This window comes from Euprymna scolopes, chromosome 34 (assembly GCF_053919585.1).
Source record: "Euprymna scolopes isolate OS-2025 chromosome 34, ASM5391958v1, whole genome shotgun sequence".
Taxonomy (NCBI): domain Eukaryota; kingdom Metazoa; phylum Mollusca; class Cephalopoda; order Sepiida; family Sepiolidae; genus Euprymna; species Euprymna scolopes.
The window spans coordinates 55,640,175-55,658,523 of record NC_136515.1 but is presented as its reverse complement, the minus strand read 5'-3'; the positions used below and the strand labels follow the sequence as shown (position 1 = coordinate 55,658,523).

The 18,349-nt window shown below is 34.9% G+C and overlaps 1 protein-coding gene across 4 annotated transcripts in view; it reads right to left on the bottom strand.

The window, feature by feature from the left end:
- The window catches only part of LOC145259207 (neuronal membrane glycoprotein M6-a-like), a 1,045,587-nt gene that overhangs the window by 49,583 nt on the left and 977,655 nt on the right, over window positions 1-18,349 (bottom strand). For all 4 annotated transcript variants that reach the window (XM_080117042.1, XM_080117041.1, XM_080117040.1 and 1 more), the window contains exon 4: window positions 4,825-4,984. In XM_080117042.1, coding sequence (XP_079973168.1) covers window positions 4,825-4,984 — 160 coding nt within the window. The remainder of the gene's footprint in view (window positions 1-4,824; window positions 4,985-18,349) is intronic.

Sequence of the window (18,349 nt, the reverse complement as noted above, 5' to 3'; positions counted from 1 at the left end):
TCATCATATTTTGCTTTGATTTTGATACCCCCAAATTTAACCCAAATTTACAACCCTTCCTTTTCATAACCTATCATACTTTCATAAATCAGAATCCATTTTCTGTAGGCTGTTTTTGAACCCAGTCAACGACGGGTACTTTTGCTAGTATATATATATATGTATATATATATATATATATATATGACTAATCTTACTATATTATGTGTACTGATTTCACGTATAGAATTAAAAAAATTTTTTCACGTTAATTGATGACTTGAGTACTACGCTGCAGAATTGAAGGGTGATTTGTAACTGGGTTCGAATCTTTCGACTCACAGTAATTACTTTTGTACATTGAATATTGTGTAAGCATAAAAACACTAGGGTTTATAGATAAAAATGAATACATAACTAGACTAGGGCTATGACAAGAGAATATTCTTTTCATTATTCTGACTCGAGTATATCTCCGTTAATGATGTGGTTCTCGATTGATTGACTGTGTCGGATATATACTCGAGAGTCAAAACAAATATTCTCTTGGCATAGCTCTAATGATTGTGTTTACTATAACCCTTTTATGCAAATAATATTGTACAAGTATAAATTATGTAGAATATCTGCATGAATATAAATACATGTACTAAATGATTATTAGGGATAGGACAACAGCATATTCTTTTCATTGTTTTGACTCTGGTTTGTATCCGTTGATATCTTATATGCTTTTATATAAAGTGAGATGGTTCTCGGTTGATTAACTGTCTGTGTCGGATATATACTCGAGAGTCAAAACAATATTATCTTGTCATAGCCCTATACATAACATCCTACAGTCACCAGAAAAACAAAAATACTGACGAATCCATTTAAAGTACTTAATGAAATGTTGAAAGCAAATCCATTACCATATTTTTTTCTTCCCTGCTTTATAGATTTTTTTTCCATGAATTTCTTTTTAATTAAACTTTTCTTGATCCAGACAGGTTTCAATCATAGGAGATCCACCAGCCCGGTCGTAAAGTACGCTTAAATATATTTTAATTCATGCAAATTTCGTATATATTATTATAGAGTCAATTTTCTATCGATTCATATATTAAAAAAAAAAAAAATAAAAAATAAAAAAAATACGAACATCATACGGTGTATTTATGCGTTACAATGGTTTCATAACCATTTAGTCAAATTTAAACCTTCCACTGACGGTAATAAATAAATATTTATAGATTTTAAACTACCAGTAAAACTAAAGTCTACAGATCAACTCCACATAGGTGTGTTTTTATGATGTGTTTTTATGGTAATTGGTTGGTTGGTTGTTTTTGTTTTATGGCATATCAACCCTTTTCGGGTTATTTAATGCCGAATCCAAAGATTTAAGAAACATTTTTTAATAGAATATATTTGTTTTCAAGTCGGTTTCTATTTAACCCATAGTTGGAACCCTAACAGGTACTACCACTCCGGGTCAGAGTGGACCTGGGAGCAATGGTAATTAAAGGGTGGCTCCACACTCCCCAAAGCCCGCAAGCTGGGGCCTCACCATTGGATATAGTTTAAGGTCATATCCAGGACCCCCATTGAGGGACTTTTACCCTCTGCAGGGAGGCAGTCGGTGTATTCTAATGCCCCACCGACAGGGCCCTATGGTAATTGGAAAGAAATACCTTTATAGTTAAAGAACCTTCTACTCCAGTAGTTTCTTCCCCAGAACAGCTAGACTTTGGAATTCCCTTCCGGGTTCCTGCTTCCCTAACTGTACTGACATGCAGAAGTTCAAGTGTTACGTGAACAGACATCTTGCTGCCCAACTCCCAACAAAGACCCTCTGTAGCTTATGTCCTTGATAGTAGCCACCCCCCCCTACATCAAAGTGGCAATGTGCCCAAAAGTCTTGGGCACATTAAGCAGATATGAGGACTTGAAATGTGCCAAGACTTTTGGAACACCCTGTATATATATATATATATATATATATATATATATATATATCAAAAATTACAATAAGTTTACCAAGGTAATCAAAATGGTAAACTTAAAATATATTATAAATATTAAAGAGTTAATATTTACAAGTAAAATAAACTCAGCCAGATGTAAAAGCTCAATAAAACCGAAAAGGAAATAGAGCTTATAATATGAACAAATGATTAATAAAACATGTTAAAAGCCATCTTGAAAAAGAGTTAAAATTAAAGTAAAAAATTTTTTTTTGATTCATCCAGCCTTGACAGACGTGTTTTTAAATATTCTCTCCAGTACTTTTCTTTTAATGATTTGGAATTCATTCTATTTGCGCTTTTTTCCAAGGAACTCTGCCTTTTGGATTATTTTGAACCATTTGGAATTAACCCATTGGATTGAAATTTTAAATTCGACCGTTTTGGATTTTACCATTTTTGGATTTTTACCCTTCACCGGACTATCCATTAATGTGAAATCTTTTTATCATTTTTCTTTTGCCTCCTGTTCCCCTTACCTCACCCTTTTTTTTTTTTAACCAAGTAAGATCTGTGACTTACTTGTAGTTTCATTAAATACTTTTATATGCAAAATCCGATCCTGCATTTTGCTAATTCCTGCCCTCTGATGAGGAGAGTATTTCTTCGAAACTCCGCGGATTAAGGACTATCCACTTATCTTGTGTTTCCTTTTTTAAAATTAAATATGTTTTTAACTCTTTTTCAAGATGTCTTTTAACATGTTTTATTAATCATTTGTTCATATATATGTATATATATGTGTGTGTGTGTGTGTGTGTGTGTGTGTGTGTGTGTGTGTGTGTGTGTGTGTGTGAGAGAGATTCATAAAGAATCAGGAATTCAGTACAGAATCGGTAATTGTATCGGAATCAGGAAAAAATATTAGAATTGTCCCATCACTATTAACCATTTTTTATCCAGTGGAATTTCCATACATCCTTCTAATTAATACTAATTTTATTACCCCATGCAAACATCAATTTAGGGAATTAAGAAAAATCTGAAGCGAATAGCGTGTATTTTCTCCCCGCTTAAAACCGAAACACGTCTTTAGATTATTCTTTTTTCATTATTATTATTATTTTTTTTTTTCAATTTATTTTTGGGGGATTTGTTTTGTTTCAGGAAAATTCTATTTTTGCTGAAAGTTCTGCATTTTGATTTTGTAAAGACAGGAGAATAAACATTTAATTAATCTCATTCGGCATTTTTTATTGTTTTAATTAGAATCCTTTCATTAGCTTCTGTTCTATTTATGTTTTTATAATTGGCTGCAAATTTGATAAAATTAACTCCGGATTTTAAAAATAAATTCAAAACAATCACAAACCATCCATTAAAAAAAAAAAAATTATTTTATTTTATTTTTTTGACAATCAAAAGAATACTTCCGAGATTTTTAACGTTGCTCACCAGTTCCATAAAATATTTTTGTTCCAATAAATTTGAAAGATTCATTAAAAAAAATTTTTTTTTTTTGAAAAGGAAATTGATGGAATCCGTTTTGAGTACTACCTTAAAATACAATCAAGAAAAATAAAAGGACACTTTACAAAAAGATTAGTCCCCCCCCCCGCCAAGGTTTTATAAACCGTTAAAAAAAGGGAAGATAACTCCAGGATAGAACCTGCACAAGAATATTAGCTATGTACCTAAAAAGATATTTGCCAAAAATAATTTCTCAGCTGACAGTTGTGACCATTTACTGGCTTCCTTACGAGGGCAGAGTTAGACGCCAGGTCGGTTTTTAATGTGGGGAAAATCCAGCTCCCAAAAAGGGGCACACCGGATAGGAAAAAATAAATATTGTCTCATTACAATCCACAGAAGTGTTGTATAGTGTCACATTTTAAAGAAAGACTGGGACATAACGGGTACCTGTAATACAGGATTGACGATAATGAGAGAAACATTTATAACACACACACACACACACACACACAGACAGACAGACAGACAGAGACAAGTCATTGAACTAGCGAGGCTACCCGGCGTTGCTCGGGACCGTATAAACAATGAGAAAATTGAATTTGATTTTGAATATATTTGTTATTCTTAGGAGAGAGGAATTTTTAATGTCTATGTATCATTTGCTATTTCGAGCAAAAGAATATTTTACCTACCTTAGGACGAGTATTACACGTATGAAATAATTGTATTTTACCTAGGGTAGGTAATTTACATGACAAATTTTATTAAAGGCAAGATAAGTTACTCTTCTACCTAACTAGAAAAAGGTTTTAGTGGTTTTACTCGCTTTAAAACTTTTTATACAGTGCTTATAGATGTGTGAACAAGACAAATAGCGGCGAGCTGATTTATACATTAAGTTTAGGAAAATGTGTTAAAACTAAAAAATACTACAAAATACTGTTAGAAACCTACCTTGTGCTGATAGGCTCAGATCGTCTGAAGGCAGTTTGTTTAAAGAATGTGCCGAAGTTGCTTGTTAATCGTAAATACTTACCTTGGCTAGGGATTTTTATCCTTGCCCCACCCTTCCCAAATCAACAGAGATTAGACTACGCCTATAATGATCCGATCCCTGTTGATTTTGTGGTGGGAGTTAAGTTCTGTGCAGTTCTAAGAGGCTTACCCTCCCAGGCTTCGTCTTCTCAAAGGGAGAAGGCGATTAGTTTGTTGCTAATCGCCGAAGCACTCTTGCTGGGAAATGCCGACGAGGCTGTCCAGGCACTTTTTGCAGGTCAGAGTGCGCCTCCTTTGGAGAGCTGACTTCTGAATCCCACTACACGGTACATACAGAGTAGGCTTAATTTTTTTCTTGGGGGTGGGGAGGGGTAGTGTGATCACCCTCCCTCCCAATTAAAACAAAAACACTGAATTTTGTACTTACAAAGACGTTGAGTCCCCTTGCGCACATGTTCTTCTTAGATGTATTAAAGACATAGCGATTGGTGGGGTCAGACGAGAGGTGGGCAATGACCAGGAAAAGAGTGCCCAGTACGAACATGATGACAACAACCCCGATTACTGTGAACTCCATGAACCACCAGCTGGAAGAAAGGAAAGATAAATATTTTAGAATTATTAATGCATTCAAGTCAGGTTGGTTGGTTGTTTTTGTTTTACGGCATATCAACCCTTTTCGGGTTATTTAATGCCGAATCCAAAAATTTTGAAGAAAAATTTTTTTTAATAGAATATATTTGTTGTTTTCACATCGGTTTCTATTTAACCCATAGTTGGGACCCTAACAGGTACTACCACTCCGGGTCAGAGTGGACCTGGGAGCAATGGTAATTAAAGGGTGGCTCCACACTCCTCAAAGCCTGCAAACTGGGGCCTCACCACTGGATATAGTTTAAGGTCATATCCAGGACCCCCATTGAGGGACTTTTACCCTCTGCAGGGAGGCAGTCGGCGTATTCTAATGCCCCACCGACAGGGCCACATTCAAGTCAGGAACAATCTTTTTTTTACATGTATTTCGAATAAAACTTTTCAATTTCTATTCAAATATAAATATTAATAAAAGGTCATTTAAATAGTTCGATAGTGCAATATAAAAGTTATAAATACTTTTTATACTGCTTCAACCGGGAACAAATTTATTTTTATACTTAGCAAAAAAAACATTTAAGGTTAGTACATTTATTTTAAATAATTTTACTTTAAAATTTTAACTTATTTGCCCTGATGATACTCGATTATATAGCTAGCGCCTAGCATATGACGCAAGACTGTAAAAGTCTAAAAAAAAACTTTCAAGATTATGACTGTATCGACTGTCTAAGAGGAACATCCTAGGTCAATGAAACATTGTTTTTATGTATATTCTTAGCACTGATGAGCCATCAGTACTGGAATAAAATGAAAACCTACCTAGAAGATATATATGAATATATCTTAATATTTTTTTTTTAACCAAAATTTTTTTATGTTAAAATTCAGTAATGTTCATCTATTATATAAATCATATATGTATTTCTGCCTAAAACTTTTGACAGAGTCGACAGATTTTCACGATATCGGTATCATTTCGAAGATCGGCCCTTCGGACGACAAATATCGAAAAATTAGCTGAAAACATTAATTCCTTCACCCTCAACTGGGCACCTTTCTACATGGAGGCGTCGCTTTTTTTGCAGATATTTTCGAAAGTCATCCCCTCTTCGATTGTCTAGCCGTAATTTAAACCTACGTCACTTCTCGTTTGGCGATAGACGCAACAGCAAACATTTTTTTTTCACGTTCTTTTCCTCTCACAGTACGGGTTCGAGCCTGCCTGCCTACTACCACTTTTTTTTTTTTTTGCTCAACACACCTCCAAACATCCGGGCAATGCCGGGCACCCAGGCTAGTATACCAATAAAATCAAAGTCAATATTGATTGATACTTCATGATTATCAGTTTTTATAATCGAGCATGAGTATAATATTTTTGCAAAAATCAAGACAATATAAATACGAACATCATATGGTGTATTTCTTTGTGTTACAGTTGTTTCATAACCGTTTGGACAAGTTTAAACATCTAAAAATATTCTAAAAATAGCTACTCTTCAGACACTAAAATACATTCGTCATATTTATATGAAAATATATTCATAATCCCTATTTGAAGGGATCAAGCAATTGGACTCCCGACGTTCCTCATAATTAATCCTAGGTAATCGAAAAAAATAAATAAAAATTAAAGGTTGAAGAACGAAATGAGTCCAACTGCTTGGTCCCTTAAAATAGGGAGTATGAATATATTTTTTATAAATATGATGAATTTATTTTAGTGTCTGAAGAGTAACTATTTTTGGAATATTTTTAAATGTTTAAATTTGTCCAAATGGTTATGAAACAATTGTAACAAGGAAATACACCATATGATGTTCTTATTTTATATTTTGCAGTCTTGATTTTTGCAAATATATATATATATATATATATATATATATATATATGCACGTGTATGAAAATATATTATGTCTAGTTTCCGATGGTTAAATGTTCTATACAAATCCTGGAAGTGACTGGTTCTCAGTAGGCAGTGGAGTTGGAAGCCACAGAGCAAAAGATTCTTCCCGTGTTGACACGAAGAAAAACTTATGCGAAGTTGCTACAGAAAAGGTTTAATATTTATGGAGCAATTCTGGTTCTTATTGGTTGGTAGCAGAACGTGAATTAATTTGATTTGTCAGTTCCTAGCAGCATCGTTTATGAATAGAATCTCTCGACAGTGCGGGATCATACCCCCATTATAGTTAAAAAAATATTGCAACATTATGCATATGTTTTCTATATATAAATGAATAGGTGTGTGTGTGTGTGTGTGTGTGTGTGAATATTTAATCGATAAACTATTGGTCACATAGCAGTGAAATTAAGAAGTAGTAATCATACACCAAGGACGCTTTATAACAAGTAACATCTTTGTTTGGATGGATGAATAACGCATACAGAAATCGGCAAGTTGAAATACAAACTGTTTCTTTCAACTTGCCAACATTTTTACTTTCTGCGCATGCCCAAATTCAATTCATCTTCAAATCGTTTAATATTAAAATCTTTCTTACCAAGCTCTCAATAGCTAAATCGGCAGGAGCGTAATTTGTTTAGGTTTCAAATCTAGTTGTCATTTTTTAAAAAAAACTTTTGCAATCATTACTATATTAGGAACAATATAATATTCAATAGAGAATTAGTTCTAATAATAACTACAATTTGCATGAATTAAATTTATTTAAGCATATTTTATGTACGGGCAACACTAGACGCTCCCTCCGCTAGTTTTTAATAAATATTCTAAACTATTTAAAGAAAAAGACTGATAACATTTAACTACAGAGAATATAAGTTTTACAGTTTTCCTGGAACTGGGTTCAATATAAGTTGCATGTTTGTTGTTTTCCAGTTTCTGCTTCACGATTATTTTTTATGAAAACGATTTTGGGGCTCCTAAATAATCATATAGCTGTAAGTTCTTGGATTCTTGAATTGTTTATAGATGTGCAAAATGGACCGTCCAGTGTACCAAATGTTCTTGATTTTGGAATTTGGCAGGCTCGTGTGTGTGTGTGTGTGTGTGTGTGTGTGTGTGCATTAAAAAAATATTTTTTATGCCTACAGACACTAATATTTTATGCTTATGCAATTATCAAATGTAGGAAGTGACAATTGCTGCTGGTCGAGAGATTTGAATAGTCACAAAGCTATCATCTTTCCTTCTGGCAACCGGCAATTAACAAATGCATGGAAGCAAATTAACTACAAATGCCATGTCAGAGGAGATTCGTAGTAAACAACCAGAGTATTCAACGACCTGAAGTTATATATATATATATAGCTGGAAAAATGAATCAAACTACAAAAATAACATAGCAAAAAGTGCTCAATAGATAGAGCTGATCAATATTACAATAAGTAGAAGTTTACTATTTAAGTTTTATCATGGATTGTCAGGCAAAAATATATATATATATATATATATATATATATATATATATATATATATAAAACTAACGAAATTCCACAGGGGACTCATATGTAATACATTGATGTTTGCATTCTGTAGATTTTCAGTGTAAATGGAGACGCTCTGATATTATTGAAGCTTTGTTAAAACTGCAAAAGTATTTATCTAAGCTAGCACGAACTCTTGGAAAAGCCCGGCCGTAAAGTATGCTTAATTATGACAATTTAATTCTTGCAGATTTCGTATATATTGTAGAGTGAATGTCCTATCGATTTTTATATATTATAAAGTGATTTTAAAATACGCAAATATATCTATATTACTTGGGTCCATCAGCTTGAATTGAAACCGAATCCCAAACATTATATATATATATATAACTTTTGTTTCTTCAGCTTTATAGTTATAACCGAAACTTATGAAGAATTCCTGATAAAATTATATATAAAAAAAATTAGATTACTAAGGTGCGATCAGGTAAAATCGAAACCAAAACGAAGACTTATGAAAATTCTTGATAAAATTTAAAAAAAAAAAAAAAAAAAAAAATTATCGGAGTGCGATTAGCTATTACCGAAACCAAAATTTGAGGAATTCTTGATAAAAGTATTTATACAAAAAAAAAAAAAAAAAAGAAAAAAAAAGACTTTAGTGCCATCAGCTATACTTGAAACTGAAACCAAAATTATGAAGAATTCTTGGTAAAATCATTTATTACAAAAAATAGAAGTACATAATTAAACGACCCGGATGTAAGTGTGCCACAGAAAACATACGCTATCGTATTAATATATAGATATTATCACAAATAGTATTACCTCTACTAAATTCAAATCGATCAAAAATCTTAATATCACAAAAGTTGCTTTCAGAGAGTGACCATTGTTTTTCACAACGAAACTAGGCCAATCATTCATCAACACGTTTTCTAAACAAAGAAAGGAAAATTATGCATTAATTATTAACACAACTGGGTTTCTCAGCCATTGACGTAAGTCATTAATGCTTTGTTATTAGTACATGGGTTTTTAGGCTTGGCATTCGTCATGTGTGTGGCTCATGACCCAAAGCTTAGGAATTACAGAAATATGAATAAATAAATAAATGAAAAAAAAATTACAGAAATATGAATAAAAAAAAAAAAAAAAAAAAAAAAAAAAAAAAAAAAAAAAAGCTAAAACGTACAGGAAACAATTATCCGGCAATAAGATTTTAATCAGGCCATTAATTAGTCAATTAAAATTAATTTTTTTCTAAAAGGCTCAAAAACAATCATATTCGATTTGCCAGCATTTCTAAATGCTGACGTCATTTTTACATGACGGCACGTGTTGAACGGCTTTTTAGAAATTGACTTTCAAACTGACCTATCACCAGTCAGGTTTTTATTTATCCCTCTTTCTCAGGCATATTCTTACTACTTCCTCTAATTTAAGGCAAGAACTCAACCGTTCTTTCAACGTGGCTATACCATCAAAGTCTCCACTTCTGCATGTCTCCATATACTGTTCAGATTTAATCTTTCTCTAAGCTAAGCTGGTCTTTTAGACTCCTATTACATTTTTTTTGTCAGCTCGACGTCGGTACGGGGCAATCTAGTGTCAGTTGAAGAAAACTCATTTGCAATAACGTCGAAAAGGGAACAGGACGGATTTCTGTTGTGTGTGCTTCGACGCGGTGAACTCTGCTATCTAAAAATAATTTTTTCTTTAACTCAAACATTCAACGATTAGAAGGTCAATAAGGTGGGAAGTTCAAGGAAAGAAACTATGTTCATGGAACTTGCCCTTAGTTTTAAGCACAGATAGGAGTAATTGTTGACAGTGGTTGTAGCTGGACGAGTGTTTTGTGAAAGTTTTGCAGGGAGGGGACCAGATTGAAGCCCAGTCGAGCATTATCGATAAAAGTGATAAGCAGAGAGACTTGCAACGCCTCTCCTGTGGGTTAGTTGGTTGTTTTATGGCATATCAACCCTTTTCACGTTATTTAATGCCGAATCCAGTGATTCGGAAGAAAAAGTTTTTAATAGAATATATATATTTTTTCAAGTCGGTGTCTATTTAACCCATAGTTGGGACCCTAACAGGTACTAACACTTCGGGTCAGAGTGGACCTGGGAGCAGTGGCAATTAAAGGGTGGCTCCACACTCCCCCCCTTTTCTTTTTACAGTGATCACCACTTATCAAGGCCCGGAAGCGATTCAGGGATAAGGGTTATTGCAAGAGTGATCTCCCTTCGCAACTGCATTTCATATCTATACTATGCTACAATACAATACACTAATGAACTTCAATGAATATATAATTTTAATGAATATATGTAAGGCAATTTTATGGTAGTTCATACTGATCACCTTTCACACACAATTCAAATTAAGATCATCTATAATATAAATCTCACCTGTGTTTAAATGTATGTATGTATGTCAGATCATGTCATATCATGTGCTACTGGTACCATGTAACCCAGTACTACCTGCCTCATGGTCGGGTCACCGGCGACTAAATTGGTTCCCCCACCAGACTTGTTTGGTGAGGAGGGCGGCTAGTCTCCCTGAAGGATTAAGAATGAACTCTTTCTGGGTCAACGGCCAACTAGCACCGTGTATATTTGTGTGTGTGTATATGTGTATTTGGGTGGAGAGGGCTCCCGTAAGCCGTGGTGAATGCAACCTTTCTAGGAGAAGCAAATCTCTGATGTAAAAAACCATAAAGCGGAGGACCAGTACCCGCATTAAGCTGGCCTGCAGTTTAATTTGTTGCTGGCTATCTTGCTCTTGCTTGTTGCTGGATCTCAACATTTTGAACCGAGAGAGAGACTTAGCTGTCGTACAAAGCTAAGACTCTGTAACATCTTTGTATAGATACTCCCTCAGGTATTTGGGCTCATGGATTTTAAATGTCTGAGGGAGTGGCACTCGTCCGACAAGACGTTGCAATCATCATGTATGCATGACCCATCGGTGTGTGGAGTATGCTCTGGTGCTCAGCAACCTAAGTTCCAGTCATGGATCAAATGGCATGGTGGGTGGAGAGGGCTCCCGTAAGCCGTGGTGAAGGTAACCTCTCTAGGAGAAGGAAAACCCTGATATAAAACCTGCGGCAACTGCTGCTTCCAATGATGTGGACTTGCTCTTTTTGGTTCAATGTTGCAGTTGTTTAGAGAGTAGGATTGTCTGAGAGCAAAGTCTTTCCTCACTATAAAAAGCTTCTAACACAGACATTACTTGATATGCAATGGAATACACACTTTGCAATCAGTGCGTATCTCGATAATAAAAGGCTAGAAATTTTAAACAAGTCGAGCATGCAGGGTCTCTCTCCACGACGGAAAAATTTACTTTCACCATGACTAATGTTTGTGCAAAGTTTAAAAAAAGAAATCCAAGGTGTGCTTGAGAAAAGTGCGAATAAATGAACGATTTGGGGGCAATTTTACCTCTATAATGCCCCCTAGGGAGGGCAACCAGAATTATCCTGAAAAATCCGTTCTGGCAAAAATTTAATTTAACCATGACTAATGTTTGTGCAAAATTTCAAAACAATTCAAGGAGTGGTTATTGAGAAAAGTACGATCGGATGAACGGGAGTAAATTACTAGGTCCAATCCCTCCTTTGTCAGGGACCAACAAGATGCAGGACAAACTAACAAGATCTTCAGATGTAGAATGAATTAGACATAACAGCTGATTATAGCTGCAGCCTAAATAACTTAATTGACTTCAGAGGAAAAAAAGAATGCGACCATATTCTTGATTTTGAAAATGTGTCTGGTGGCTTGATGTGGAAACGACCGGTAAGAAATGTCTTTTCTTTCAACTTAAAAGAAAAACGCCCCCCCCCAACTCTTGTCGAATTTCTTTGCAAGAAACAACGTCGATTTCATGTTAACGTAACTACTACGTTTTTTTTTTCTGGCTATTTTTCTTAATTATTTACAAGCCGTCCGCTCGCATTAAATGGCCGAGAAACTTTAACTGTCTTATGTGGATGTTATTGAGTAATGATCTGCTTTATGCATGACTTATTTGTTTGGCTTCCTTTTTGTCCATGAGATTTGTAGAATTCTCCTTTAAAAACCACATCTCCGCTGCTTCCAAACGACTTTCAGCCACCTTCGTAATTGTCCAACATTCGCAACTATAAAGAAGAATTAACTATGTGTAGGCCTTAAAGATTCTTTTGCGTGACAAAAGCAAACCTATATTCCAAATTTCAAGACATTGACCATCTTACAATTTATTTCTTTATGTTGACATGTGCAATTCTTGCAACGTCTTGAAATTTGGAATATAGGCTTTTGTCATATGCCCTGAAATTACATAGTTTCATAAAGGATTAATATAAATAAAAAGGTGAAAAATTTAAGAAAAAATTTCCTTTATATATATATATATATCATTAGATTTTAAAGGTTATGGCTCATCTACTTAGGCGTACTTTATGCCAAGTTGATGGTTGCATATGGTTTAATTTATGCGCATTTTGCAGTAAATAATCCATTAATCCCGAACTGCACATCAAATGGATACCATACTACTTTGTTCGTTGCACCTTATAACGGTCCATACAAAATTTCAGTTAGATCAGTCCAGTAATTTCTGATAAAAAGTGGAACGGACAGACAGACTAAGAGAAATATAATATAGACTGAGCTTTTTAGTTCAGTTAAATACAGGCAAAATTTATAGCCCATTGACTAAGAATGAGTGTCTATGCCAAACTTCTGAGGTAAATGTGGTATTGTTGTGACCACATCTTGTTAACCCCAATCAACCCTTTACTATGTATCGAGCACACCCCATAATACTTAGTTCACTGCACCTTATCACAACAATGGTCCATATAAAATTAGTTTCCGAGAAAAAAAGTGGAACAGACAGACTAATATATATATATATATATATATATATAAAGCTACGTTATATTTGGATCTAAATTTTATTATTTTATTTTATTTTTTTTTCATATTTCAGTAATCAACGGCGATTTTAAACGGAAATGGGATGCAAGCCAAACTTTACTTTCAACTTTGGCTAGAAATGGAATATTCAAAACCAGGGAGGTTGGAGGATCTCCAGGAGTCAATAGCCCGCCTTCCCCAACTCCCCTATGCACCCCCGAAGGTTTTAAAATTATGCCGAGGTCAAAATTTCTACATATTTAGATTCAAGATAACTTTTGGTAGAAAGTAAATTAGTGGAATTTTTTTTTTCAGCTACGTCCTTGCATCTCTCTAAAAAGGCTCTGTTGGTCGATTTGTCTCTCGCTTATAAACTACTTAACACTTCCTGGATTGGTGGGGTCCCTAGAGACCTCAGGCAGTCATGTAGTATTAAGTATCTGTCGCTATTTCCAGAGAAAAAATACCTATATGTATTGCATTTAATCAGGTTTATGGATATCCATAAATATTAAGGGTTCTTCAGGTATGAGGTCTGTTATTGTAGACATTGATGATCCTGGCTCTTTAATCCCCTCTGCATTCAGTTTTTCTAACGAGATCTATAGTAACGTTTCCAGTGACTCTTGAGACTGTAGGTGAATTTGGTTTGTTGTCTTCCTCTGACCTTTTTTTTTCTGGTGACAATTAACACCTTTATCCGTTGTATCACAGTCACAAGTTATAAATCCTTTCCAGGATTACGACAGTTAACCAAGGAAAAAATCTATCAGGTATGTGAACATGGTGTAATATGAAATTGGAACAAGTTAAATGAGGATTGAGGACATTAGTTGCATGGAAAGAAATGATATGCAAATGATATGATGGATATATAATGAAAGTTTTAAAGACAGGTTTAGATCTGATGGCCCCAGAGGAAGATTAAATTTGGACAATATAGTAAGATGTGTGCAGAAAGAGAATTTGATGACATGTTCGCAGTCAAAGAGTGGATGAGCGTTCTTTTAAACATTGTAAACATATGTACCGATAGCGGACATAGGTACGTGGAAAAAGAAAAAAAGTTTAAAGCGGAAAATTTCACGTCAGGTTAGATGGTTGGTTTGATAGTTTTGTTTTACGGCATATCAACCCTTTTTCGGGTTATTTAATGTCGAATCCAGTTATTTTGGAAATAGTATTCATGTTGTATCCATTTGTTTTGCAGAAGGTTTTTATTCTTCAAGCTCTTTGTATCTTCAATCGCTAATTTGTAGTGTTTGTTTGTTTGTTTTATAGTGGATTTTATCGTTTTTGTTCCCTGCCCTTGCAGAACGTGAATGAATTTTGCAATGGGAGAGGGAAAAAGGTAACAGTATTAATGTTTGGTACATTTTCAGTTAGGAAACCAGTCAGGAAGTGGGGTAAATAGAAAGAGAAAGGGGAAATTGGAAAAAGGAAAAGGTGGAAAGGTGAGTTTTTGTTTTTGTAAAAGTAAAAAACAAAAAGCATCAATTTTAGGTGCATTTCGTCTCAGGAAACGAATATCTTCAGTCAGCCTGATCTCGTAGCACCAGGTCAGATTAGACTAATCGAAGTTTGGTTTACGTTATATCAACCATCTATGGATGATCTAATGCCGAATACATTTAGCAAGTAGAATCCTATAGGTAGGATAATTTTATTAGCAGATGTAGAACAGTTTGTTGGTTGATTGTTTTTGTTTTACGGCATATCAACCCTTTTCAGGTTATTTAATGCCGAATCCAGTGATTCAGGAGAAAATTTTTTTAATAGTATATATATATATATTTTTTTTTCAAGTAGGTTTCTATTTAACCCATAGTTGGGACCCTAACAGGTACTACCACTCTGGGTCAGAGTGGACCTGGAAGCAATGGAAATTAATGGGTGGCTCCACACTCCCCAAAGCCCGCAAACTGGGGCCTCACCATTGCATATAGTTTAAGGTCATATCCAGGACCAGAAGAGTTGGGGTAGCAGGATCAGTCGATAAGGAAAGCCAAGGAAAGCATGGGAAATGATAAGGATTGATCAGAAAGAAAGAGGGATAAATATAGACCTGGCCAGAGATAGGTTAGTCTGAAAGTTAATTTCTAAAAACAAATGTTAGACCGAATATAATAAAAGAATGAATGAGATTGCTTGAGTTAACAGACGTAGATCAGTTGATGTAGCTAGCAACAGTTGTTAGGGGAATGCAAGAAAGACGTGGAAGGAAGAAGGATAAATAAATACCTGGCCAGAGAGATTTAGATACGTTAAACCGAATATGATTTAGAGATATTTTTCGGTGCTCAAACATGGTTTGGGATTCAGTGCTGTTGACTCCTTCGGGATATAAAAATGTATCTGTTCTGTACTATTGACTTCTTGCTTGCATGTGTGAATAGGCACTAAGTGTTCCTATAATTTCCCTATCGGAAACATGTCCGATGTAAAGTTTTTAATGGGTGGCAAAAAAAAACAAAAAAAAACGGGGGTAGAGAAGTAACAAATGGACTTGAGAAAAGAAAATTGCGATAAATGAAGACCAGAGCAGTGGTAGACGTGACGTGTCCCTTAACTATCTGGGGGCATGCAGCGTGTCTTGAACAAGAATAGCCTAGCGACGCCCATCCATCTCCAGGCTCCGAACATATACAGCACCTGGTATTACCAAATGTCATCCATTTTAGTATTGGCCAGACTCAACGTCGCTTAACTTTGGTGATCTAACGGAAACTGGTGTCAACGTGATTATGCCGTATATAGACCAGTGATAGGTAGGTCTGGAATTCTGTTTCTAAAAGCCGTCCAACACATGTCTGTATGTAGAAGAGAAGTTAAACCGAAAATCATAATAGAAACAGCCACATCCATAGATTTTAAACGCATTTTGAAAGCGAAGAAAATATTTTTTTTGTATTAATTTGGTTCAATGAGTACTAGGGAAGAGGTGGTAATTGTAGAAAGCCAGGGAAAAGGAGGTTATTATCAGCAGAAAAAGAAAGGAGATGGGACGTCCGGTTTGAACAAAGCGTTTCCGTTGATACCCGACCAGCATCCTCTAAACGAGACCTTTCGGCAGATTATCAACTTTTGGCATTTAGAAAAATAAAAGATCCCGGTCAGGATATGAAACTTTCATCCAGCTTCTAATTAACGGACAAATGGTTAAGGATATGTTGCTCTTTAGTCAGACACAGACACACACACTATAAGATTTAATGCTAAAAAAATCTAAGACTTAATGTTACAAAAAAAAAAAAACCAAAAAAAAATCGAGTAAATGAAGTTTTGATAGGTTTACATTTTGAATCGTCGAGACCAAATTTGTCATGGAGGATTTTAGTATAATAACTAGAAACAATTATAAGTTCCAAAACTATCGAGAATTGGGATAAATTTGTCATGAAGCTACCTCGACATGAAATAAGCATTTTAAATACTATTAGTGATTATATGTACTTATAGTGGGATAGACTGTAATAGGAAATGGGGAGGAGCTAAACGTGAAGAGCGAGATGAGCACACCGAGAGAAAGAGAGAGAAAGAGAGGTTGGCACAAACAGAGAGGTGGGCAGATAGATAGGGAGACCACCATATACGCAAGCTCTCCATCGTTTGAGCAAACCTGTTTTCAAAACCTTTCCGACTGGTCACACACAGTTTATTACGAATGTTAAAGTCCGAACTGATGTTTATTCTTTTTAGTAGTTTTTATATCAAACACTAGCTTGAGTTAGAACTGACAGCTTGGAATTAATAGATGAAGACAGAAAGCAATCAACCATCTTCGTTTGTTCGTCTTGTATTAGCACAAAAGAAAAAAAGTTCAATTCAAGAGATGAAACTGCCAGATCGACATTTCTTATAAAAATAAGAAGGCTCATTTGTATATCAAACTACCAAAACTTTTTTTTTATAATGCGTCCAAACATTATCCATTTCAAAATTGTTCCAAAATCAAATGCCGTCTCATCTACTAAAAGTACAATCTTAAATGAATACATTTTAAAACCTGAAGACAAAACCATGTGTGCTACTCCGCCCGATAACGATCGTCGACCCCCAACGTTATAGGCGGTAGATTTCTCCGCCTTCTCTTGTGGCAGCATCGTTATCTTCCACATTGGCGGCTGCAGAGTAGAAGCACGCATTGGTATAAAAATTAAAAAAGAAAAGTCTCCGACACATTTTACAAATATCAGTTGTACTTTGTGCGTGATATCATCGGCCCTCTGAACGCATCTACGTTCTGTCGAGGCAGTGTTCATCAGTTAATCTCGATCTGCTCCGAGCCACAATTTGCATTCAACGATGTCCAATTCACAATTATCCTCAACTGTCGCAAACCCAAGACTGCCTACAAACCAACTCCAAGCACTGACGTCCATTGTTCAGTTCTTTGTTCCAAATCACTGCCACACCTTGCTTAATCCTGTTCAGCTTTCCTTGGTGAACAACTTCCTCTACATTGTTCTGCTGATAAACTCCCTCTTTTTTGTAATTTCTTTATCTTTCTCCCATACTTGCTAACATTTGGGGAGGGGAGGCGCCAGTAGTATCATACTGATATTTATTTCAGTGCTTTTTCAACCAGGATTCCACAAGTACAGTCCAGGGGTACCGCAATTTATAAATTAGAACAAGGAGCAAATAAACAATGTTAAATTCAATTTTGAAAAACCTATATCATTATTATTACATATATTATTATATGCATATTTAAAAAAAATCTGTTTAAATATACTAAATTTTACAAAGTTAAACTTGCTATATTTGAAAAATTAATTTGTCTTGCAAATATTAGGTTTGTTTTCATTTATTCTTTATCAACACCAAAAGGATCGCACTAAACACCATAAGAGTATTTTAATTTCATTTTATTTTTAAATGTTGTTTTTGCCATAAGACAACTAAATCATTGCAAAGGGGCTCCAGGAGGTTCCGCTCCAGCAAAAAGGTCGAAAAGCACCGATATATATATATATGCTCCTATCTTAGGTTGAGCAGTTGGGAAGTGATAAACAGATTACCATAAGCGTGTGAATCGATGCTGTT